Source organism: Molothrus aeneus, chromosome 7 (assembly GCF_037042795.1).
Source record: "Molothrus aeneus isolate 106 chromosome 7, BPBGC_Maene_1.0, whole genome shotgun sequence".
NCBI classification, from domain to species: domain Eukaryota; kingdom Metazoa; phylum Chordata; class Aves; order Passeriformes; family Icteridae; genus Molothrus; species Molothrus aeneus.
The window spans coordinates 3723982-3749657 of record NC_089652.1 but is presented as its reverse complement, the minus strand read 5'-3'; the positions used below and the strand labels follow the sequence as shown (position 1 = coordinate 3749657).

General features: G+C 46.5%; 1 protein-coding gene across 2 annotated transcripts in view; it reads left to right on the top strand.

Moving 5' to 3' along the window:
- Positions 1-25676, top strand: part of VWC2L (von Willebrand factor C domain containing 2 like) — a 45867-nt gene that overhangs the window by 7158 nt on the left and 13033 nt on the right. Inside the window, exons 3-4 of one of the 2 annotated variants that reach the window (XR_010783969.1) lie at positions 11831-11960; positions 17631-18710. Coding sequence is in view for 1 of the 2 variants with exons in the window: in XM_066554036.1 (XP_066410133.1) it covers positions 11831-11960 (130 nt within the window). In the remaining variant the exon portion in view is untranslated. The remainder of the gene's footprint in view (positions 1-11830; positions 11961-17630; positions 18711-25676) is intronic. The other variant, XM_066554036.1, reaches the window with a different exon arrangement.

The following is a 25676-nucleotide window of genomic DNA, read 5'->3' as shown; positions in this document are numbered from 1 at the left end:
AAATTCAATCTGGACATTTTTGGGGTGCTCTTCAGTGGCTGTCTTCTTTCTTCCAAGCACAGAGCTGCATTTTCTTCTAGCCATTGGCTCTGCCAGTGCTTATCCTCTGCTGCTACCTTGATTTGCCTGCCCTTCCCAATGACTTCTCCACTTCCTTGTCCTCTCCCCTTCCACCTTGGCTCCTCCCAGACCTATCCTCACTGAAATAGTCCCTAGGTGATGCCCAAGTATTTGTCTCCTGCATCAGCACAAGTGTGGAGAGGTGGGAAAACAAACCTTGCTCTTGCCCTTTTCCTCCACACTGTTAAAAAAAAAATAAAAAAAAATAAAAAAAAAGCAGGAAAGGTGAAATTTTTCCTTCCAGGGCAAAGTTTTTGCTGACTTGAAAAGAGCCAGGATTTCATTGCTAAAATTCTACTTTATTTTTCTCTCCCCTGTTCCCTGCCACTATATCTTCAGTTCATTGCTTTGTTTTGTCCACAAATCACCTGTAATCCTTCAGTGAAGGTTTTTGTATCTTGCTGACTTTATGTCTTCTTGAACAGTGCTTTGCACAGTAGGGACACAGCTCTAGCAGGGTTCTTCAGGGTGTAATCAGAGCCCAAAATATATGAGGGACTGTGTAAGCATAGCATTATCATGCACTGATCCTCAGCTCATTATGGAAAACTTTACTTCCGAAAAGTGGCACCTCCTTCTCCTTTGGTAATGCTCTTTAAAATGTTTTATTAATGCAATTACCTGAATTTAACTGAGCAAAGCAAGGCCTCTCATCAAAAGGCACATGCAGGCAGGTTTGCAGCTCTCAGCCCCTGAAACACAGTGTGTCCATCCTGATGCTGGAGAAAAGGAGGCAGTGAAACCAAAAAGGGATTCCCCACCCCCCAGAAGTGTGCCAGAAATAGAAATTTCTGAACAGAAATAGAAATTAAGTGGTGTAAACAACAGCCTGGCTCAGGCTACCAGGTATCCAGCCTTGGAGTGCAAGTTTATGAAATATGAATGGAGCACTTGGGATGGTGCAGAGTGTTACTGGTGGGGTGGTGCTCTTAGAGAGCATTTCTCTGAGAAACAAGAGTGCGCCAGCCCTGGGTGGAGAGGGCCCCCATTTTAATATTGGCATTTTTCTCTCCAAGATGTGTGCAGCAGGCTTTTTTTTTCTACTATGACTCAAACAAGTGGGGCTTTTTTTTTCCCTTCTTGTGTGTTCTGCAATTTCACATATGGCTAGAAAATCATAATACAAAAGAAATTTCAATAACGTGCCTGTGCTTTCATGAACAATGCCAGCTCTGAAGATAGCATACAGCCATTGAAATCAGACAGGGGAAACAGAACATCAGTCAGATGGAAAAGTATGATTTATTATCTCCCTCCTGGCAAAATTACAGTGACAATGTCTATGCAAAGGAATCTAAAATTACTGACTTACTGTATTTCTGTCATAATTTGTACCAAGAAAACATACTAAAATAGATAGGCCTGTCACATATTGATCTATTGTGAAACCTATTTTTAAAATTATGCTATGAATTTAGCTACTGGTTCTGTAACATATATATCACATTATGCACAAATATATTGTTACAATAGGTGAAAGAAGGTGGGCTTTATTCAGAATTTGGCTAAAAAAATCCATGGAATTTTCTTCCCTACAGCACAGTAATACATGGGAGGCCTCAAAAGCTCAGAGCTCAGTGGTGCTGGCTGTGCCACACACAAACTGTCTCAGAGCTCCCCACTGAAATGGATGAGACCTAAAACCTGAATCCCCACAATTCAGAATCAGCAGGAACTGAGCACAGGCCCCTGGTTTTAGTCCCAGTGCAGAGCTCAGCCTGTACATGCAATCCCAAGGGATTGGTATTTCCCCAGTAAATATGACACAGGAATTAATGTGTGCCCAGCATTGGTACTGCCAGAGCTGAGGCTGGGCTTCCAGTGATCCACTCCAGCAAATAGCCCATCAGCTCTGCTGGCTTCCAGAATGGGGGCTGTCCAGGGAGCTGCTGAAGGAGAGGGGATATCTCTGCACAGCCAGTGGAGAAGCTCTGGCACTGCCCTGCCCTCCCTCCATGGCTGCTGGAGCCTTACTGTTAAGCAAATGGAATATGTAGTACCTGCAGGTGTTACCAGCTCCTTCCAAGAGTGGTAAAATCAAGTCTGAGGCTTTATTGTTGTGGCAGACAATGCTCAGTGGGGCCAAGGAGAGACCTGCTCATCCCTTGGCTCTCCCAAGCTGCTTGTCTCTGTCACCCAGGCTGTTTCTGTGGGGCTGCTGAGCAGGAGGTCCTGGGGTCATCAGCTTAGGAAGAAGGATGTCATCCTTAGAAACATTCACAGCTCATTGGTGAGAAGGTTTTTTAGGAAACTGTTTCCTGCTAGAGGGAGGGGAAGTGCAGGTATGTGTTTGTTGCCACTGGAATGTGCTCTATGCAGAATTGCATTCATTAAAAAAATGCTCAATCAGCCAATTGTTCTAGTTACTGTTTTAAAAGCTGTAATTAGATAAATTATGTGGTGACAATGCTCAGCCTAGTTGCAAAATAAGGATATGTGAGGCTTCCTTACTGTCCTGTGGTAATAGCAGAGGTAATTCTTTGGGAATTACAGTAAAATCACTGTACTTGGAGAAGCAGTAGAGTTTGAAAGAGCTCCTGAAAGCAGGGAATCTCTCCATCTGTTGACTGTGGTCATCCCAGTCAGCAAAACTTTCTGACTGAGAGTTAGCCCAGTGTGCTCCCTGTGTAAGCAGAGCCCAGTGTATTCTCTCATCACAGATAACCCATTCAAACCTGTTCTCAGTTCACATCCTTCCCAGCCTGTGCTCATAACCAAATGATGACATCCCCTGAGGGGCAGGAACCTCCCTGGCAGCTGCAGAAGGAGCAGGACCAAGGTCCACATCTCCTCCCCAGTGATTGTCTGGTTGTATTATACCTTCCTCCATAATAGAAACTAGAATATAGAAATAGTGTTTTATCAGTACATGGAGCTGATCTCACCACCTGCTCCCATCTCTCAGTGTGGACAGAGAAGGAAACAACAGACTTGGCTATAGGGAAAACACGGGTAAAAGGGATCACCTTTCTGACCAGGACCTCTGTTCCTGTCTCCCTGCTCCAGGAGGCTTTCTCCTAGATAGGGCTCCTTCATTGCAAAAGCCAACCAGGAGGGAATGGAGAGCAGAAAGCTGCCAGCTGGGCTCACTTTCCTTGCTGACATTAAAAGGAGCTTAACAAAGGTGAAGCACATACAGACATTTTGTCTGTGTCCAAATGGGGCTGTGCTTCACATGTTGGAGCCATCTGTCATATCTGTAACCTTTCAGATGGAGTTCCCTTCCCTGGGCACCGGGCATGTCTGAACTAAAAAACCATTGTAATCCAGTCATAAAAATTATCAGCAAAGTGACAGAGCCCCAGGGTAGGTGAGGTGCAACTATTGTAAGGAATAAAAGGAGACATATATCAGAGCAAAGAGAGCGTTCTCACGGAAGAAGTGCAAAGTCATGTTTTTACAGAAAGCTTTGCTACTGCTCTCGGGAGGGAGAAGCAAACACGAGACTGCAGACACACAGCTCTGGTGGAAAAGGGGCCAGGACTCGGCTCAAGGTTGTCTCTCTCATCAGCTAATGGAGGAGTCACTCTTCAGATCCAGACAGGCTTCCAGGAGCCTTTTAAACTCATCAAATTGTGTGGCACAGAGCAAATCCATGAGCACAAAGCTCCTAAAGCCATCAGAAGCCTGACTCATCAGATGTGGGCCCAGGATGCTCAGGATGAGGTGCATCTTCTGTGCCCCTCATCTCCCTTTACTCATCTGTAGGGCTCCCCAGGAATGTTCACAAAAGAATGGAAGGATAATGTTGTTTGTGATCATGGACAGGCATGGGAATGAGGAATGAGGGGAGGAGAGGAATACACAACCTGGAGGGATTAGAGCATCCTTGTGCTTTTCCAGCTCCAGAATCCAAGCCTGGTCCACCAGCACACTGGAAAGACTCTTGTGTTCACAATGTTTGTGTGTGATTTGAGGGCTCCCTTAAAAGCAGGATCTCAGCATCTGCTTCTGCTGCTTCTTGGAAGCCAGGTGCTTGGTTTAGCCAATCTGCAGTGTGGTGCAAGCATTTTTCAATTTTTGGATGGCAAAGTTGATTTGTATTGCTAGGCCTCCACATAAGTAGGATAGAGCTCCAATTTTTTCACTGCAGATAAATTATCTAATGACTTAATAGTTTTTTCCTGTTGCAAAGTCATTTGCAACCTGATGGTGTTTTCACTGAGTGTGCTTGTCTATAATTACTCAACATATTGTTGATTTGAGCAACTTTCCACCTATGGAAAATCCAGGTGGTTACAGTTTTTTTAGTATAATTGATATTGTATCTCTACTAGCTGGCTGGATGATTTTTATTTTATTAAGTAAGTGACAAAAATGAGAGAATTTTTTGCACTTTGAGGGTTTTTGTATTGGCACATACAAAAGAGCCATTTACCAATTTTAAACATAAATTAGATGGTTATTTGTGCACTGCTTATAGTAAAAGCCAAGTGAGCAGCTCAAAAGAGAAGTGGGCAGGTTTCAGTCCCACCTTCAGGTGGAACTTGTTCACCAGCTCCTTCTCCACAAGTTTGGCACCTGCAAAATTTCTCAGCTGAAAGCTCTCTGAATTTTCCTGCAATCTTCTGCTAATCTGTCTGAGATCACAGGCAATTTCAATAACAATGAAAATGATTCTAATTTCTCCTCCAGAAGTATCTCTGATGAATGCTATCCCAGTTCCTCTTTTATTCCTCTCCCCTGGTTTATGACTTCCTACCTCAGCCATAATATGGAAGCCATTTTTGCCTCCAAATTTATTCATCAGGTCCTTTCAAACTTTCTTGCCTTTCTTGCTTCCTGCCAATAAATTCCCCACCTGAAACTGTAGCTACAGAGATCATTTCCATCAGGATTGCCATTGTCCTTAGTGTCATTAAAAGTTACAGCTCCTCTTAAGATGTAAGTGCCCAATTTGACAGACGTCACTCTGCATCACTCTGCTTTTCCTGCTGTTTTGTCTGCATGGAGCAGGATGCCTTCAGTCCAGCCTGTCTGAGAGATTCTCTCTGGGAGTGTCTTGAAAACCTAAAGAGGGAGGGATTGTCAGCAGCCCTGGTTTTCAGTCTTCCTTTTCTTGGAGCCCAGCACTTGCAGGGGGTGGGACACATCCGGAGTGTGGGCAGGAGGTGAGTGTGGGTACAGCTCATGGATCTGAATCTATGGCAGTGATGCCTTAAGTGTGCAGAGCTGCCAGCTGAGATCCATTGCATCCCAAACCACCTTGGCATCAGCAGAAATGCAGAGGATGGCACTTCTTCTTCTAAAGTGTTCTCAAAGGGGGAGAAAGCATTTCAACTCCATAATCAGTAAAACTGGCAAGAAAAGCATTTTTTCCCTTTGCAATATCACCTAGAAGAGGAACATCCTTACACACGATGTCCTTTTTGGTGTTTGAAGGAACTGGGAGCTGAAATGATTTTGGTTTGCCGTGGTACTGAGAGTCCTGGTATCTCCTCTGCCTTTGCTCTGATGTGATGACTCCTTGGGTTTCCCCAGAGCTCAGAGTCAAGCCCACTGGCTTAGTTTTGTGTTTATACCCCTTTTTGTGTTCCAGTCAACCAAGCAGATTGCTCCAGTCGTTCAGGCCATGTTGTAAATTCACCTGTTTGACTCTGAAGAACACCACAGGCCTCAATAACAGTATTCAGTGAAAATACTTGGATTGTCTTCCAATGCAGCCCCTGCACGATGATCAGTAGGTGCATTGTAACATGATTAGATGGTTGTGAACACTTATTTTGTTCCCCAAAAGAAAAGTGAAGTATTCCTGATACAATGGCTGTGGAGTCTGTGTTGCTCTGCACAGTCTGCTTGGTGAAGGGCTGCTGTGTGTCAGGCAGCACGAGAGCCTGGTCCTTATGCACCACTTCATGGGACCTTGGCAATGAGATAAAGCCTTCCAGGATGGGATTAGGGCACATCCTTGTACAAAAACTCTTCAGGCTTAGCTGTAGGAAGGAGGGGAAGAGAGCAGCACAACAAATCCTGATTACTGCATCACAGGCTTTGAGCAGCCTGGCTCCAGCAAAGATGTAAATCTTCTTCCATGAGGCTGAAAACCCAGGTACAGAGAAAATGCCACCATGTTCAAGGCCATTTCTTGGAAAAGTGAGGAGAGGTCCTAAGTGTCAGGAAATGGCTGTGCTAAACCTGCCTGGAGGAGCTGGTGTCTAAGTTCATGGAGTGGAAGGTCTCCAGCAGTAACAGTTTTAATGACACAAGATCTACTGGCTCTTGAAATCCTCAGGTGCCAAATAGCATTTTACTCTTGGAAGGCTGCTTGGAAAATGAGCAGCATTTTCCCAGCTCCTGGAGGGGTATGAGCCTCAAACCCCAAGTCTGAGCAAAACCAGCTGGGAGACTCCCAACTGATCACAGGGAACTGCAGCCTTAAAACTTGGTCTGAGACATCTCCTGAGCTGGGTGACTTGGAAACCAGTTAGCCTGGTGAATGTGGCAGCAGAGCAAAAAGTGAGGGAAATGGCTTCTTATTGACTGACAGAACCAACAGGTGAACAAAAAGTATCAGTCAGATGTCATCTTCAGGGTTTTTAGTTTGTCTTAGGTAAATCACTCCCTCTCCACCTCTCCAGAGCTGTTGCTGTAGAAGCAGCTAAGAGTGATGGACAGGCAGACAGACAGAGAAATCCTGATTGCAGGCAGGCAGGAGGAGGGCTGCAAAATGATGTTTCACAAATACACATATGCTTCCTTCATTCACTCAGGGGATAGTATTCCCTACTTGGTGAAGATATAGAAAAGTGAGGACATAGAAAAGCCTTTCCCATGTTTGGGGCAGCAGAGGGGTGGGCTTAGGTGCTGTGGCTATGGCCAAGAAATGAGGTAAGGGAGAAATACAGAGATGAGGTTCAGTAAGTACTTGCAACAAGAGAATTCCTATGACTAAATGGCATGACTGAAGTGCTTCTTGCAAGGTCTTGCCTAAAATCTTGAAGTTTTGTGTGTCAGTTATTGTACCAGTGATTATACCAGCTGCTGTGGTCTAAAAAAAAGTTTGATTCAGATCTCTTCAGCTGTAGAAAAACACAAAGGAGTAGATTTAAACATTCTGAGTTCTGAATTCAGATTTCCATGTTCTTCTTATATTTGGAAATAATCAGTTTTGTAGGCTATTGCTTAAAGAATCGTTTGATCATGTGATCTCTCTGGATGCCCACCTTTTAGAGGACTTTTAGACTTTTAGAGGGCCTGCTCACAAAATAGACCTATCAGAGGTCTGAAATGTGAAATTTCTATGGGTTTTTGAAACCTTGTAGCTGACTGAAGAAGGACCCAGGTGGTGCCCAACCCTGTAAGAGAGGAGTAGCTGGAGGATGTTAGCAGTCATAATTCCTACCTGTGCTGGCATTTGCTTCCAAAAAGAGGGTGAAAGCAGTGGGGAGCTGGTGTCTATGGGTGCAAGAGTGAAGGTCAGGAGGTGGGGCACCCAATCCTGGTTGGTTTCCCAATTTCCCCTGCTCAGGGTGTATCTTGCTTTTCATTCTGTTGGCTTTGCTGCCTTTTTCATGTGTTTGTTTATATCCTCTATCAAGTTTATCATTATGTGCCCGTGCACATAAAATCTTTATTAGCCGTGTGTATTTTCTATTCTCTGTTCTAATTTCCCTTCCTTCTTGCATTGTTAACAAACTCTGCTGATTGCAGATGTTTCCCATTTGACAGCACCTGAGACTCAGGTTTTCCAGACACACAACAGAGGGAGTGCTGGCTCCTTCCTCCGGCCATCCTGAGGTGTGTGATGGGGCCATCCCACAGAGGATTGTCCAGGGACTGAACCTGCCCTCCCAGCCAAACCTGGGCTCACAGTCCTCCTTGAGATCAGTAGAACAGAAGAGAACTAGAAATTGGGCTGTGATCTTAGGGGTGATTATGAATGGGTTCTGCTGCTCCAGTCTTTTTGAGTGACTGGCTGAAGGAGAGATTAGGGTCAGTGCAGAACTGAGAAGGTCCCTTGTGCCCTGTGTGCCCCATTTCAGCTGCTGTTAAAAGGCCCTGAATATTGGATAGATGTTGGCCATGTCTGCTTCCCACCAGCTTGGCTTGACTTGGCCCCTACCCTGACAACAGCATCCGAGAATGTATCACCCCACTGGCTCTGAGGGTCACTGCTCTCACCCCCATGAGGAGTGGAGATGGGCTAAAAAGAATTTCAGTGCTGCACTGGTTTGGCCAAGTCAAGCTGCTCTACTGACTGATACCTTCTACAGAAGGGCCCAGCTTGTTCCTGATAGGGCCATTGCTGAAATCATATTGAGCAGTGCAGGACCATGGAATGGTGTGGATGTTGTATCCATGCTGTGGCTGGACATCGGGAGCGCTCTTTCCCTTTGGGCAGGGGTCAGAACGTTTCTTCACCAACAGCTCTTGAAATGCTGCCTAATAAATCCTTCCCTAGAGCGTTTTCTAAGAGATTATTCTGCCTTGGACACAGGAGTGAGTAAATTACCACCTTTTCGTGATCCTTTAGTCTTAACATTCTTTCCAGAATATCATTTTAAGGGATGCAAATAAAGCATTTGCACTGTTCATGTGGGACAGCGTCCTCTCTCCTTCCTACTCCAGAAAACCCCCTGTGTTTCTTCAGTGTCCTTCTTCAGCAGGGATGAGAGTTCCTTTTCTGGAATTGTTCTTTGAACTTCAGTGGCTACAAAAGTGTAAACCACCCCTCTTTCACAGGGGATAATCTTTAAATTAGGAAACAAAACTTAAGGACATCTTCTGCTGGTTCCCTGTTCTTCACTGGCTCCCAGTTTGTCCTTTTGCTGCTTAGGCTTCCTGCTGCCTGTACCAGTAGACAGAGGACTTTTTGGCCAGTGTCCCAGAATTGCTCCACAAGAAGGGTAGGACCAGGGAAAGTAATAGCTTGGATGCAGAGCCTGCAGACAACAGTTTCAAAATGCTCAGTCAGTGGGCCTGGGGCAAAGTCCTTTCTGAACGGGCAGGGATTTGCAGATCAGATCCCAAAGCACATCCCATGGAAGAAAGTGCCACGGCTCTGATAAACCAAGTGGACAGGAGGGCAGGAGTCTCCCATGGTGAGTGGCACTGACAAGTGACCAAAGCACTCAGATAATGGAAGATCCTGGTGACAAGACCAAGTGGCTTGACCTCAATACAGTGAGGAGGAGGAGGAGGTGGCAGGGAAAGGTCTGGTTCATGCCAAAGCAGCCTTTTCATCTGGTAGCTTAGGTCAAGCCTCTAAAGGGGAGAATGATGCCTTAAGTTTGAGTTTTTATATTTTTCAGATTCTGTGCTGCTTTAGTGTGTAACTCTGAGCTTCATATTAAGTGTTAGCAAGTTCTCTTCACAGGGTAGGTGAACAACAATCCTTTTCCAGTTTGTCCAAGGACAGCTGTTACAAGCTCCAGGCGCAAAAAGTACAAACAACACTGGACTGAAGAGAGAAAAACAAGGAGGATGGGACTTTATAGCCTAAAGCTGTAATTGGACAATTAACTCCAATATGCAAATGGACCAGAACTTAAAAAAGTGAGAGACCTCATGACCAGTTGTCCATTTTGTGACCATTTTGGTTCATCTTGGGTGCAGCCCTGGCTGGGCTCTTGCACTGCCCAAGGTGGATCCATTGAGGCCTTTTAATAAATCCCTACTTTATTCTTTAACTCTGTTCTAGGTCAGCCTTCTCAAAGCATCAGTTCACTGTGTTCTGCCAGGGTGTGCTTTCCTTCTCTAATTGTGTGCAGCTCTTGCTGCTTGGAAAGCGACTCTGAGCATCAGGCAACATCCTGCTTTGTCACAGTGTCATTTTCAGGCTGCACCACCAAGGCTGAGGCAGGAGATGTGTGTGTCATGTCTCATCTGCTCAGCTGCAGAGTCGTTCAGGGGCAGCTTCTGCTTGTGCTGATCCTCTTTGAGCCGTGGATTGGGCTGCAGCCCTGGAAAAGCATCACTTATTCCTCAGCATTGCAGCCACTGGAGTGGTGAGGATGGGTACAAGCCCTGGAGGAGACGTCAGTGAAAGCTTCCACAAATCACAAGATCCAGTTCTACTGCTCCTTATAATTAGTGATTAAAATGAGTAAAAACAAAGCAGCAATTTTCTTATTGATCCCTCAGCAAATAGCTCTGTCTGTTTTCTTCTGTATTGTTTCTTCCTATTAAATAGCCTTGAATAAGAAATGTCAGTCAAATGAATTTAGATTCCTGGTGCTTCAGACAGAAATCAAAGCAGGATTGAAAGAGGAACGATAATTAGAGAGAGGAATTCCACCTCCACACACTTCTTCCCTTGCTCAAGGAGTGCTGATTTTATCTAAATTGCCAAAGCCATGAGCAAATGAGAGGTGATGCGAATTATAGACTGCAGATGCTGAGACAAAGCAAGGGAAGCTTTAATTAGTGCATTTTAAGGTAGAAATAAATTTCCTGGGAATAAATTATTCGACTCAAGACACATGGAGCTTCTTAGAGGTGAACTGAAGAGCTTCTTACAAGCCACAAACAGGGCTCACAGGTTATATCTATCTGTTGAAATGAGTGACCCAGCACTGAGGTCTGAAATACATCAGGATGAATCCTTCTTTCTTTGCATCCCACTTTATTTTCTAACATTGAGTAATATTTTTTAATATTGAGGAATTCCCACAGTTGCAGATTCACATAAAGCAGAATTTTTCCCAATACCCACATTTACTCACTGAAATGTTAGTGATGGATGCTGAGAAACTGGGAGTTACATATCAAACCTACTGGCACTGAAAGGAAGTTATTTTCCTTTCAATTCTCCTCTTATTCTCCTTCCTTAGCTCTGCTGCCATGCTTTCATGACACTAGCACACACATAAGTCACTGGGAGCCTTAAAACACTGACCTTTCTATGTTTTCAGCAGAGTTTCACAGCTTTTTAAAGATCGAGACAGTAACAACTCTGTGCAATTTGGAGGTGGGTAGAGTTTCCTGGCCAAATTGATGGTGCTGAAACAAAACCATTTAGCTGGGTGCTTTAATCCTGAATTCCCTGACTCAGCAGAATTACTCAGTCTCTTAATTATTTTTGTGTTTTACGTGAGCCAGTTGCTCACAAACCTTGTTGAAGCAAGCAGGAGAGGAGCCAGGCTGAGATCTCATGGTTGTGTTACAGGAGTGCTCACAGACCCCTGAGGCAGGTGCTGCACAAACACAGAATAAAATGAGTTTGTCCCTCCAAGAGCAACTCTGTTCACCTCTGCTCTGAAAAGTGGGAATGAAAACAGCCCAGGAGGCTGGGGGATGGACAGGCTGTCCCAGCAGCACCCTTCCAGCAGCTTGGGGGTGCCTGGCACGGGTGGTCTATGTGAGAGATGGGCATGGCCTGGAAAATCCTGTCCTCCCTTCCTGGAACACACCACCACTCAGGACCTGCCACAAATCCTGCTCTTCTTCTGGCCACACGTGTAAGGTAACACAGATGGGTACAGCAAGGTACAACCTAGAGGCTGCAGCTCAGGTTTTTTGGCAAAGGGACCCAAAATCCTAAAAGACCTGGCACTCTGCACGGGAAAACAAGGCTGGCTGGTTTTTCTGATGGGGTGGTTTCCTATTTCAGCTGTTGCTCTTTTGTTCCAGAGGTTAACTTGTATCAGCCATGATGAATGGCTCAGTCAAGGGGTATTGAACGCTGATGTGTTTATCTTGTGCCAAGATGGGAATGTTGCAAACTTGTGAGCTGCGGGAGGCCACGGGCTAATTTGAGATTTGTTCCTAGCCCTCGCCATGCGAATGGTGTCGCTGCGAGCCCAGCAATGAAGTTCACTGTGTTGTAGCAGACTGCGCAGTCCCCGAGTGTGTCAACCCGGTCTATGAGCCAGAGCAGTGCTGTCCTGTCTGCAAAAATGGTAAGAAAGAACCGTGTTGGCTTCAACGGAGATACAAAGGAAACTTTTGATTGAAATGCTGTTACTGAGGTTTGCTTCCTTTGGCATGGGCTGGTCCTTCTCCTGGTGCTTGGGTTGTGGGGTCAACATTTAAGCTGCCCTTCCTGGCCTGTGTCTTCTCCTTGAAGCAGATGGAATGGCTGGCTTGGCAAAGATGGGATTGAGTCCTGATGTCAGTGATTATTGTTTCATTTCTTTTTTATTGTCTCAAAATTAGTCTAATGGAGAACCAAATACATGAGAAAAGAGAGGGCCTTTGTCCCTGCATTAACAAACCAATGGTTATTGCCTAAGGCCAAGGGAAGACTCACCAAAATCAGTGGCAGAACTTTTCCTGTGGCCAGTAAGACACCCCCCAACCCCAGAAGAACCCCGTTGTTAGTTGTGTGCTGGAGTCTCTGTGTAGCACTGGCCCTCATTGTCCTGCTGAAGTGATTTCATGGATTAGATTCATCAATACTTTCAAGGAATGTTTTGGAATGACTGAAAGTACCTCTTTGGAAAAGAAATCTGTTTCCAAAAAGGTCTCCCGGGTCTTGTACCACAGCCTGTAATCACATACATCTCTGAAACAGCACCTTTCTCCTAAAGTAGATATGAAGACAGATTAAAAGGTAAGGCAGCTGCACATAAACCTTTTCACAGCTTTCTAAACATGTAAGAAATGGCTACTTGGATTCATCTCCTTGTGTTTAGAATTCACTATCTGTATATATTTGCTCTTACATACATCACTGCTGCTGGATAAGAGCAATGGTTGCTTTTGTACCTAAATGAAAATGTTGGTAAAGAAATAACATTTTCAACACATTTTCTGCTCTGTAAGACAGAGTAAAGGCAAGGAGTTGGAAATATAAAATACTTTTACTGAAGGAACTTGAAAAATTAAAAAATGTTTGGAAAATTACGCCATAAATATTACTTGAAATCCTGAGGTTTGTATCTGTAGTTTTGTTCAAAAATATTTTGTCAGATTTTCATTGAGTTTTGTGTTTTTGTTGGAAAGCAGAAAATGTTTGTAGGAAATCTCATTGGTTTGTTTTTATTGCTGAAGTGCAGAGGAGAGGTTTGTTACCCAGCTCTGTGCACCACCTTTGCGTACAGCTGTGTTTGGGTGTGAGGTTTCTCATCACACTCACCAACATTGGTGTCCTGGGTTGGTGACTCGGGGGTACCCCTGGCTGTCCCCAGGCCTGTCACCGAGCTCAGACCCACTGACACCCCAACAAACACCTCTGGAGCTTGTGTGGCCTCTGTGTTCCTCTCTCACCATCCCAAATCCCCTCATTTCCAGTGGCAGCACATCCCACCCAGTCTGTGTCACATCAGTCCCACCTGTGAGCATCCCTGAGCTTCCCAGGAGTGCAGGCTCAGAGGGGCTTTCACAGCTCCAGGGGCTGCTGCATTTCCCCACCATGGCCATTTCCCCCCGGACCACGTGGCCCCTTTGGGGGTTGGTGGCTTTCTGTGATGGTGAGCAGGGGTGAGACACATCTTTCTTCCCAAAACAGCCAGGGGGAAAGGGAAAGAGCAGCTCCTGCTGGTAGGACAAGGACAGGAGGAAGATCAGCTGTGTGCTGAAGGGACTGTGGGACACAGGGAAGTGATTGGAACCCTCACAGGGAAACCAGGAGGCTTCATCCATGGTTTTACTAAATCTCCCCACTCCTTTCTTTGCTCATCTCTTGGGGATACACATAAAGCTCTACATCTGAGACCTGTTTTAGGCAGGGATGTATTTCCCACCATCCCCTTCAGGGCAGCCTGGATGCCTTGGGAATCCTGGTCTCTGGGGCTTGCAGCACAGCTCAGCCAGGGGAGGGTCGTGGCTGCTCCTTGGGATGGAGGAGCATGTCTGCATGGCAGTGCTGTGGGGGGAGCTGCACCCCTCCTGGTGGCCCAGCCTGGCTGTAGGGATGGAGACCCCTCAGCTGGAAGGGCTTCCTGCTCCTCCTGCTGCTGCTGGGGCTGACTGGCTTAGAGTTGGCCCAAGCTGGCAGTTTTGGCTGTGTCCTTCCCAGTGTAATGCAGTGATTCCCACAGTGACAGAAATTGGTAGGCACCAGGGCAGTTCCTGTGTCGTGGGGAATCTGATGATCAGAGTTTGTTACTGCTCCTGGACGTGGCTGAGCGTGGCACACACCATTCACCTTTCTCTTACAGTCTGGGAGATTAAAATGGAAGTAGCAGCCATTTCTGTGTCCCTTCCCATCTGAATCCCTCTGACACATCCTAATGAATGAGGAGCACAGTGTTTTCAGCTCTGTGTTCATCTTGAGACCAAAATTTTGTCTTTCAGCTCTCCACTTCAGCCAGTCAATTAAAGCTCAGTTTCACAAATGCATGAAGATAACACAAGCTGACAGACCCACTTAAATGACTGAAACATCCCCTTTTAAATTTATTTTTTTCCTTCCATCCAGTAGCTTTTGTCTTCTGCCAAAGTGGTGAAGACACAGTGCCATGTTCTGGTGTGATGAAAAGATTTTAGTCCCTGTGGTTGTAATTTCAGACTGACAAACAGAAGAGCTCAAGGGGTACAGTTGTTGGGGGGGGGGGGGGGAGTAATCTCTGTGGTGCAAATCCTCAATTCAAAACCTACCCCTTAAAATTTTGGTAAGGAAAATCCTCATTTTAGGTTAACCACAACCCTGGGAGCATGGCTTGCCTGCTTGTTTAGCTGTTGCTGCTATTAATGAGAGAATAATTCTCTTTTCATACAGTCACATTTTCATAACCTTATTCATTATGTTCTGCCAAGGGCAGAAGTGCTGTGATTCAGTGAGCACTGGCACAGGCTGCCCACAGAAGCTGTGGCTGCCCCATCCCAGGAAATGCCCAAGGCCAGGTTGGACGGGACTTGGAGCAAGCTGGGATAGTGGAAGGTGTCCTGCCCATGGCAGGGGGTGGAAGGGGATGATCTTTAAGATGCCTTCCAACCCAAACCAGTCTGGAATTCTGTGATTCTGTGATAATGCAAAAATCTGTTGATTCTAACATTCCTGGCCTGAAAATTCATAGAAAGCCAATACCAATTTCTCTCCCATCATTTAAGAGCAGTCTGAACAAATGGCTTTGAAGATTTGTTCCTTCTTGGCCAAAGAAATGAAATTGTTATCTTGTGCCTCACTAATCACAGCAGCTCATTCAAGGCTGGCTGTTCCTGGCAAGGGATCCCACATTCCACACCGAGCATGCAGATTCACTGGGAGGCTCCAGTTTGGGGGTGAAGGAGGCAGAGAACGTTTTCTCCTTCATGTCCTATCATCCAATTTGTCAGAGTGGATTTTAAGGGCGATGGCTCCAGGTGCTGTGCAGCATTTCTGTCACAGAGATGAAAGGTCACTGGATTTCACGTTTCCTGGTAGTGACAGACCGCAGAATTATGGCCTCGAGTTGTTCTTTCCAGTCCCTGTGACTCCTCCAGACAAAAGTGTGTCACTGCTGTTAACTCTCTCCTGTGTGGGATCTCTCTCTCTCTGGCACTGTGAGAGTCCAGCTCGTGGTGCCACCACCTCTGTCCCTCCTGCCCCAGCTTCTGCTGCAGTTCTGTGAGAACATCCCCCCACTCCGCCTGTGCCAGAGCCAAAATTCCCAGCGAGGTCTGCATGGCCAGGGCTGCACAGGTGCCTGTGTGGTGCTCCTGGGCCCTTCTCTCCTCACCCTGTGCTCTTGATTCCCAGACCTCTGCTTGTCCCTCCCCATAAACCCATCCACTGCTCTGGGGTGAGCCCTGGTATTGGGGTGTGTGTGTTTTAACTCCCTTTCTGTGCATCACTTGGAGGTTGCTCTTCCCATTTCCTTCAACCCTTTGGATGTGGTCTGGGAGCAGGGGATGGGGGGAATCCCTACTGTATCATCCCTCACATCCCTTCATCTGCTTTAATCTGTGATCCAGATTAAATGGGTTCCTTTGCTTTGCCAGCTCCAAGCAACTCTCACCTACTGCAGTGCACAAAAGGAGAAATTCCCTGTGCTTCATTTTCTTGAGGGATGAACAAAACAAATATTACACATTTTTGGGTCGGGGTCTGGTTTTGTCTCTAATTTAAGTTTTGTTGTCACCAATCCTCAACAAAAGAATTTGTTGCCCAACAAGCCAGATAAAAGCTAACATGTCCACAGTGAAATATTTCCTGGCAAGTGTGCTTACTCAGCCTGGGCTTCTGAAGACATTTGTGATGGAATACTGGGCAGCAGGAAGACATTTTGTAGATAATGTGTCACTGAGTCTTTAATTAAAGTTTTAAATTATCACACTTGATACAGATTTCCAAGTAAAGAGGCTGATCCTGCCATCCACACACAAGCAAAAGATCCCTTTGACCTTCAACAGATTTTACATTGGTAAAATAGCATGTCTTCATGCAAAGCTCTTGTGGGAATTTATTATAATGTGGTATAAATATTAATAAATCCCTACAAATACCTTCATATTTGAGGGCATGAGCACAAACGTGAGTAAATAACAATTTATTTCCGTGCATATAAACCCACATTTTACCTAAGCTTCTCTCTTAATTTACTGAAATATAAACTCAGTGCTCATTATTTCTCTGTTGGAGTTAATTTGAAATAAGCATTCTGCACCCCAGCCTGATCCTGCTGTAACACAGTGTGTCTTGCTCAGGAACACCCCCAGAGATTTTCCCAGGCCTGTTGAAGCCTCTCCTTTAGCAAACAAATCCATGTTCCACGTGTCCCTGGGTGAGCTTTGCATGTCTCTGTGTGGAATAACACCTGGGGCCAGACCTTTGATGCTGCCTTTTCTTAGCAAGTGCTATGAAGAAATGCATTTTTTCTCAGTGGGAGATGTTTGGGAGTGCCCAGGGGGTGTCCCTTTGGAAAAGCTGAGCTGTGGGCACTGGGGCACTTTGTGGATGGGCCAGGCTGTTCCTGTCCTGCCCAGCCAGTTCAGAGGTGGTTCATGAACTTCATTTCCATTCCCATAGTAAGCAGGGCAGGAATGCCTGGATGCCACAGGAAGAGGCAGGGAGCAGGGCTCTTCCTTCCCAACCAGGGACAGCCAAACCCCTGCCCAGGGATTGCCCTGGCAGGGCAATGGCAGCTGTTCACTTTGCAAAACCCTTTGGGATTTTGTAGGACAAAAGGCTCCATCTCAATGTTAATTCTTGTAGGTGATGGATTAACAGTGCATGTTGGTAACCAGGACTGACAAAAACCCTTCCCCACATGGCCTCTGTTGTTCCAAATTATCACTGCTTGAAAAGTGCCAAGGTTTTAATATGGAATAATCCACTGCATAAATGTAGCTTGTTATTTATCTGCAAGATGTGGATCGCTGAAGCTCCAGGTCATTGTTTTGGAAAGCTTCTGCTTCCAACTTGATCAGTGACAAAAAAAAAAAAAATCAAGGAAGCATGGAAAAAAATTACTAAAATTTGAGGAAAAAAGAGGGAAGGATTTGGGCACAGGATGTTTTGTCTGCCATTTGATTAAATACAACTGTTAGAGGATAAAGGCGACACAGAAATTGTGGCAAGAGGATGAGAGAAGACTTCATGTTCATTTACTTTGTGGAAAACAGTGATTTGGAGCCATGGGGAGATCCCTTTAGAGAAAAAAAAACCAACAACAACTAAATAAAATTCCTCTTCTAATTTATTTCAGGAATTCCTGAAATGGCCAGATTTTAAGATTGCACTTAAACCCCCTTCAGTCCCAGTCTATGCAATGTGCTGGTTGGTTGTGCAGATGCGAGGCAATGTGCCCAGCCAAGGAGAAGAAGTGCTCCCCACGCCGGATTTTGCTGGACTCCACCGTCCTCTCCCCAGGTCCTGGCAGCTGAAGGCAGTAGCATAGCATAGCCTCATCACCCTGCATGGTTGGGAATTACTGATGGCAGCCAACTTTTGGGGCACTTGGTCACCCCCACAGCCACCACCCCCTTCAGGTGTCAGCCCAAGGGACCACAGGAAGGACTGGATGATGCTCTTGGTGATGACCAGCAGGAGTGTGAACTGTGGAGCCCTCTTAGCTCAGCTGCAGCAGTGATTCGATTGCCAACAGAGGAAATAAAGGATTGTTTTGAAAGCTGGTAGAAGATCAAAACTGAAAAATGAAGAGGTGTATTTGGGCAGGCAGACACCAACCTAACAAAATACTCCTGTGCTTGCTTTACTGTTCCTTGAGAAGTCATTTCCCTGAAACTGATTTTCAGTGGAGCTCATCCATCTGATCACTTCAGGCCAAGGGGTTAAAGGCATGTAGGTGCTGAACTTGCTGATGAGAATTAGGCACAAAAGCATCTGTCAAGACCTAGATCCTCCATTGCTTTGGAAATCTCCAGCACTTGGATTCTCCAGATGCTCAAATGCCCAGCTGACTCAAGATGGGTCACAGTTGTTGGAAGAGGCCTCTATAACAGTGAAAAGCTTTGGAAAAGTTGAAACCTCCAAAATTAGCCATCCTGATGTTAGTTAGACAGCATCAGGGAGGGCTGAGTTGAATCTGCCACCTTGTGAAGGTTCAGAGGAAGTGAGACTGAGAGCGACGAGGGAGAGGAAAAGCCTTTAGAGAACAAAAAAGCCCTGAACTGAGCAGCATTTAATGTGATTAAGTCCATCCCACAGCTCAGTGCTCACACAAAGCCGGGCTGCTGGGCTGTGCAGTGACAGGGATGCTGCTGGAAGAGCTCCATTCCCAGGGAGCTGCAGCCTGGAGCCAGCAGGACAGCAGCCCCTGAACCTGGTGTGTTCACCTGCACGGGTCACCTGCTGCTTCCCAAGCCTCTGTGCTCTCTGCCTCTGCCCTGCAAGCAAGAAAGGGATAATTCACAAATTAAACACGGCAGGAAAAGGCTCTGCCTGACTGCTGAAGGCCAGGCAGGAGCTGAAAGCTGCTAGCCTGAATTGGTACCCCAGGTCCTAACCATGCCTCTGTGCCTCCACCACAGCAGAGTTCAGATGAATGTTACAGGCACCCTGAAGAGAAGGGTCAGGGAGGATCATGAGGAGCCATTTGTGGGACAGGAGCAGCTCCAAAGCTCTCTTTCAGCTCTCACAGATGCGGGAAACACGTTACCTGCTCTGCATTACTCTTCAAACTCAGAAATATTTATGAAGAAGCTTTTGCTCATCATGATTGTTCCCCCTTGGGGAGATGTTGCTGAAGTTTGTGTGCACTGGGCTGTGAGAGTGGTAGTTGAAGGTTCACTCTCATCATGATTGTGTCTTGTAGAGAAGGGCTGGGTTAGGGGTTTTTTGGAGGGAAGAGTTCCTAGATTCCTGTTGGGAAGCCAGGTTCCTTTGCAGAACCTCAACAAGGAGCCTGGGCAGTACTGAAATTAAAGCAGGCATTGTGTTGCTGTTGCCCACCTGGTTCTTGGTGTGACTTTAAAATACCAGAAGTGACTTTCTTTATGACCCAATTACACTGCTGTAAACCATTTTGCTGCAAGAGAAGCTGAAAGCCAAATCCTGTGTCGGTGTCACTTGGTGTAAAACACAGCATTTTTTACTCTGATTTCCTCCAGCTGAGGATCTGACCTGCTGATACCTCTGGGTGGCTCAGAGGCACACTGCAGGAGGCTGGGGTGTTTTGCATGGTCAGGGTTCTGAAAGGATTAGAGAGGGTTTGCTTTGGCTGCTCTAGAAGGCTGGGATTGTGAAGCATGTCTGTGTGAGAACAGTGGCAGATACTGTCTTCATGTATTTCTAATTTGATGAATGTTTAATGCTTCTTTATTGGAGCCTACACATATGTAGAGTAGAGGTCTTTAAGAAGGGGCTGACTTATTTCAAATAATTTATGTCTGAGCTGCTCCTTTTACATGAAATGCAGACTTTACAGAGCAAAGAGACTGTAATGAAAATATGAATTAAAGATTAGAGCTAAGCAAGTCTGAGAACACTTAGAATTAAGAAAGGTGCTTACAAGTTTTCTCCTCCTGCTTCCTTTCCTTCTCTCCACTTTTCCTACATCTCCATCCCCTCTCCTTTGGCAGGGTGCTGCATTCCAGGGCAGCCCTCTGTCCATCCCACAGGGCACAGCTGGGTGAAGGACAGCAGGGCAGTAATTTCAACCTGGCTGTTACTGTGTGGCCATACACAAGCCTGTCACTTGCCAACTCACCCATCACTTTGGCGGGAGAGACTAAAAATTGGGTTGAAGGTGTGTTTCTCTTCATCTCTCTCCCTGATTTGCTGGTGAAGAGCCTCACCTGGGCAGAACAAAAATAAGTGCAGTTTTGGTGGAGCTGTTTGCCAGAGGGACCCTCAATTTGCAGCACAGCCAGGTGAGGGTGCAAGGACACCGTGTGTGGGTGGCAGCGGTGCTGCTGCTGTGTGACAGGGGTGGGTGGAGCTGTGCTGCCTGTGGGAGGTTCCTGTAGGACAGGGAGGGGCTGGGACAGTGCCAGCTCTCACGTAACGCCCTGGTGGGCGAGGTGCTCTGCTGCCCACCAGCGTCAGCATCCATTTCCTTCCCGCAGCCCTCACTCCCCGCTGCCTTGCTTCGTGCTCTGCCTTTGCACAGGTGCCTTCAGTGTCAACGCAGGGCACCAGGCCCAGCACCACTGCTCCTGCAGCACCAGGCCTCCCTTGGCTCCAGCCCTGCAGCACAGGCTGCAAAACAGCTTGGCTGGTGCAGGGCTTCCTTTCTTGCTCTCCTTGGTCGTGTTTTCTGCAGTGTTGATCTGAATTGCTGCCCAAGACTGAAGAGCTTAGGCTTGGTGATGAGCAAATAAAATCCTGGTGGGAACAAGGAGAGGATGTTGCTTTCTTTGCTGGGGCTGGCGGGGTTGGCCTGGGTCAGTTCTATGCAGCTCTGCCTGTGTTGATGCAGCTCAAGGATAGAGGAGTCAGCCATGGGACCCTATCAGCATTTTGTAATGGGAGGTGGACTCCAGGATGTCCATATTCCACTTGTGCCCACTTCTGGAATCATAATTCCCTCAAGGAATTCACTGAGGAGTTCAAAGAAAAAGGAGTCATTACAGACCAGTACCACCACTGATGCAAACTGGTGTAACTCATTTTACATCAGCTAAGCACAATCTGTCCCAGTTACAAATGTTTTGTGCCCAGGTAGTGCTGGCAGGGAAGCAGTCTGTTAGAATAAATGGAGCAGGAGCTGATGCTCCAAAAAGAGGAGTGCTGGTGTCCTGGCCAAGGATCTGTTGGGAGCAGTGGATCTGTGTGAAGAAGAGCACACAAAGTTCTCCCCAGGCTGTCAAAGTTCTGACTTTTTTCACTGCAGCTGCCTGAAAGTATTTGAAGAAGATGGGAATATGTTGGTCAGAAAATGCTGACTCACTGAAACCTCCCTGGGAAAAGGGCCAATTACAGCAAACTCGCTGTTTGTACCTTAGAAAGGTTTGGGAGAAAAACTGGAAGTGATGAGATGCCCCATTTAATGCTTTCAGAACAAACTCCCTCAAATCTGGGAGGATAAAAGGGGTGATGTAGTTTTAGATGTAGATCTTTGTTTTATACTTTGGAATATTTCAATGGAAAAGACAGAAACAAAGGGGCTTTTTGTCCTATTATTTCAGACAGCCTGCTCTGGTTTTTACTGAAAGCTGAAAGTGTTGGCACCTTTGACTTTCCCTCCCCAGGTGAGTGGGAGAGAATAGGAGAAATAGCTCTGTCTGATGGGAAATGTCCTTCCTGCTTGGCTCTCCCTCTCACCTGGGTAAGTAACCAGGTCCAGGATTGATGGAAGCTGACAAGGAAAATGGAAAGGGACTATTTACAAAAGGCTGGAGTGACAGGACAAGGGGGGATGGCTTCCCACTGACAGAGTTTAGGCCTTTGGGAGAAATTCTTCCCTGTGAGGGTGGTGAGGCCTGGCACAGAGTGCCCAGAGAAGCTGTGGCTGCCTCTGGATCCCTGGAAGCTCTCACCACATACAGAAAGGGCTACAACACCCAGGCAGTGACTGCTCCCCTCCAACAACTGCCTGTGCTACAAGGAAAGCAGCAAGAGGGAATTTCCGGTTACTTTTTAAGCTGTGCCAAACAAAAAAGAAATGTATTATTACAGGCAGCATCAAACTGTAATTATTAAATTGGAAATTAAATTGGAAACTGTGTTAAAGAATGAAAACCTGCCCATGACAGTAACAATTAGATACATTTGCTGGTTTTGTACAGAAACCACTTTTTGTCTTGGCTACATCAAGCCCCCCCAGAGAGTAAATATGCTGTGATCCAGTCCCTGAGGCTGGTGTAAACCAGCCTGGCTGCCTTTCTCCAAGGGAAACATCCAGGTTTTGTGTGCAGCTAGAGATCTTCCTCTTCTCTCATTCATCCTAACAGCTGGACAGTGAAGGTTTCACATGCAAAAAAGTTAATCAGGGCCAGTTCCTGGGCCTGCATAAGCCCCTCCTTGGACAGCTTCACCCAGACGTGAGAGACAGCCCTGCCCAAATGGTTATTTGGGTTTCCTAGCTGGGTTAACCCCTGAAATACAGGTACCTACTTTTCTTCACAGATTTAGCCTAACTCATATCTATGGATCCAAAGGCTAGAGGGGAGCTGCTGAGACAGGAGTGGCCTCCACAGAAGGCATTACAAGCCCCCAGCAAAGAACACCCAGGACTTTCCTCACTCCTCTGTTGTGTGCACAGCATTTTTGTAGCGTGCACTGCCCCTTCTCCTGTGCTTGTTTTCTCCCTCTCAGGGGAGTGCTGCCTGTGCTCTTCCTCTTGGCTTCATGTGCCCAAGCTCCTCTTCTAACCAAGGGTTAAAGTAGCCACAGAGGAGAGGGAGAGGGAGAGGATCAGCTAATTAAGAGCAGTGCTTGACAGGTTCTTGTGGGATGCTGACAGGTACCATCAGTCTGCCAGGAGAAGCTGTGCCCAACAGGCTGGATGCATCTATGGATGCACCAGCCTTCCAAAGCAAACATGAGCCTGGTCAATATGAAAAGTTGTGCATGCCACAGGCAAAATGTGCACATTAAACTATCTTGTTGCTAAGGCTCAGTTGAAGAGTGAGGTTGTGTGAAAGCTTCACCTTGCTGGATTGCCAGACATGAAGGTGAGGCTCAAGATGCATCAAGAAAATGTGTGCCTTTTGTTCTCCTGACTGAGGTCTGGGCTTTCTAGACACAACGTGCCCTGGCACAGGAGGTGCTGGCACAGGGAATCTGTGGGAAGCCAGGGACTGCATGGGCTTGTTCAATGTTGGCTCCAAGGTGGGGCCAACCCGATGGTTCTCATCACTGTGTGCATTAATAGGGCACAGCTGTGAGGGTCAGCAAAACATCATTGACTTTCTGTTTTCCACTGATCTGTTGGGCAAAAATAATTACATAAAATCCCCCACATAAGCTCATCATGTCAAAACTTCACCAGCAGCTGAGGTGGGAGCAGCAGTGGGGCTGGCACTGCTGGCAGGCCTGGCACCTGGCAGCATCCAGTAGGAATCCTGACAGGTGCCATGGGCACTGCAGCCCAGCAATGTGTCCCATGTGCTGCAGTGTCTCCTTGTGCATTTCACCCCATGGTGGCTGAGTTTCTGCATCTCTCAGCTGAAATCAGCTGCTCTGTCAAGGATTTTGGCAGTGCACCCAGGAGGGGATCTCTGGGGCAGGGCAACATCCCACACACATCAGCACCCAGAAATCATCACAGAAGAGTTTGGGCAGGAAAGGGCCTTAAAGATCATCCAGTTCCATCCCCTGCAGTAGCAGTGTGCCACATTGCTGCTTTGACTTAGGGCAGGCAGGCAGGCAGCCCCCATGTTAGGGGTGACATTTTCCTTCTTTTAGTGTCTCCAGCTCAGTCTGTGCCAGACATGTATTTGTGCCCCTCATGTCACCCTGCCCCTATAACGTTTCACAAGACCTGTCCTAAGTTTTCTCCAAAAATTTGCCAGCTGAGAAACAAATAAAGACAAGAGAGTTTGTTCTCTGGGTTTGGCAATCACTTCATGGCCCAGGGAGGAAGGATGCAAAGAAGAGTCAGGGATGGGATCTGTCTTGGAGGCTCTGGGGCAATGCTGTCTTGAAAACAAGCATTTCCCTGGCTTTCTTCTGGGGCTAAAACTCTGAGACAGAAAGAAACCAAGAGAGTAACTTCTGCAGGTTCTCCTCTTCCAAGGTCACCTGTGGTTATGTTTGGAGAGTGCTTTGCTCTTTGTGGCAGTTTTGGCTACTGCTGCCATATGTTACAAGGGACCATTTGGAAATCTGTTCCCAGCTTTAGCAAGTGCTAACAGGGACCAGTTTGTATGATTCCAGTTGTGTTCACTGGGCCCATGTTTGCAGCAGCTCCACCTTGAGCACGCTTGGGCTCCCCCTTGTACCCCAACAAGGCAGGGTGTGGGTCCAAGCCTGTGTCAGGGCATCACCAAGCCTTCAAGCCTCCCTAGGAATCCCCCCCCTCTTAGGTGCAGGGTTTGGAATGGTTGTGGCTTTTGGGGTGTTTGTTTTCCCATCTTTTTTTACTTCCTGTGGCTGTTGAGCTCAGCTTTTGTTTTATGTGTTCAGGAGTACAGGAGTGTGTTTCATTTTCCAGATTAGAAAATGCTCAGAGGTATAATCAGGTCCTTCCACAGTATTTAATTATCCATAATTAAAGGCATCTACACAAAGCAGCAGATTTTCAAAGACTATTCCTGTGTTACATTGCTAATGAATTAAGTAATTAATTGGCATTGAAAAAATACAATAGGAAACATCAATCTTTTAAAGTAAAGCATTTTTCAGGGGTTTTATAAAATCATTAACTCATATCAGGTCAGTAGCTGTTCTAATGTCTAAATCCCTCTTCTGGCTTTAAAAAAAAATCCTAAGGCACAAAATAAATGCAGGAAAAACAAGGCAAGGAATACTAGCTGAAGAGTGTGGGAACACTCAGAAATGGGGAATTTCTGGATGTCATTGTCCCTCACTTTGCCAGCCTGTCCCACAGTTCCTTCCCTCTGCCAATAAGGTGAACCAATTCCCATCACACTTGAGAAGGCAGCCTCAAAGCTTCCTGTTGCTGCAAGTCAAATCCATTTTCCTGCTGGGTTTAGTTTGAATAACCTGCATCCCCTCATGAGCCCCCACTGCCTCTGTGCCTCAGTTTGCCCAGTGCACTTCCCTGTCCCAGGGGAAGGTGGGAGAACAGCAGGTTGTGAGCGTTTCAGATGCTGTGGTGCCACTGAGACCAGAGTGTGAGCAAGAATTTCATCTGGGAATTAATAAAAACAGACTGCAGAGGAGGGTAACAAAGCATTTGGGAGCTTTGGGCAGGAGGGATGCAGAACCACGTGTATGCACCATCATTTTTTCACAGCCTTTCATCATTGCCAGCTGTTACCTCACAGAACAGCTGTCCTGTCCCAGCACATCAGCACAACACCACCCTGCAGAGTGCAAAGGCCCTCGTGCACTGTGGTTATGCCATCTGTGGTGACACCCAGGGTTATGAGCAAAGGAAAGGACCTTCCTTTTTTCACTGGGTGATTTCATTAAATGCAGCTGTTCCCATGCAAAACCAGCACTGCTCATTTTATTTCTCTCACCAGCTGGACTCTTTCTAAACCATCTGAAAGCATCCTGGAAATGCCATGGACACCGTTAAATTCAGGGAGTGGAACAGCACAGGAAGGGCAAAACCTGGGACAAAACATGGATTACAGCAGCTTCTGCAGCTGCTGGAGAAACCAGGGCAGGTGCCAGCAGAAGTGTTGAGGGGCCTGTTTATTCCAGAAGCACCAACCTC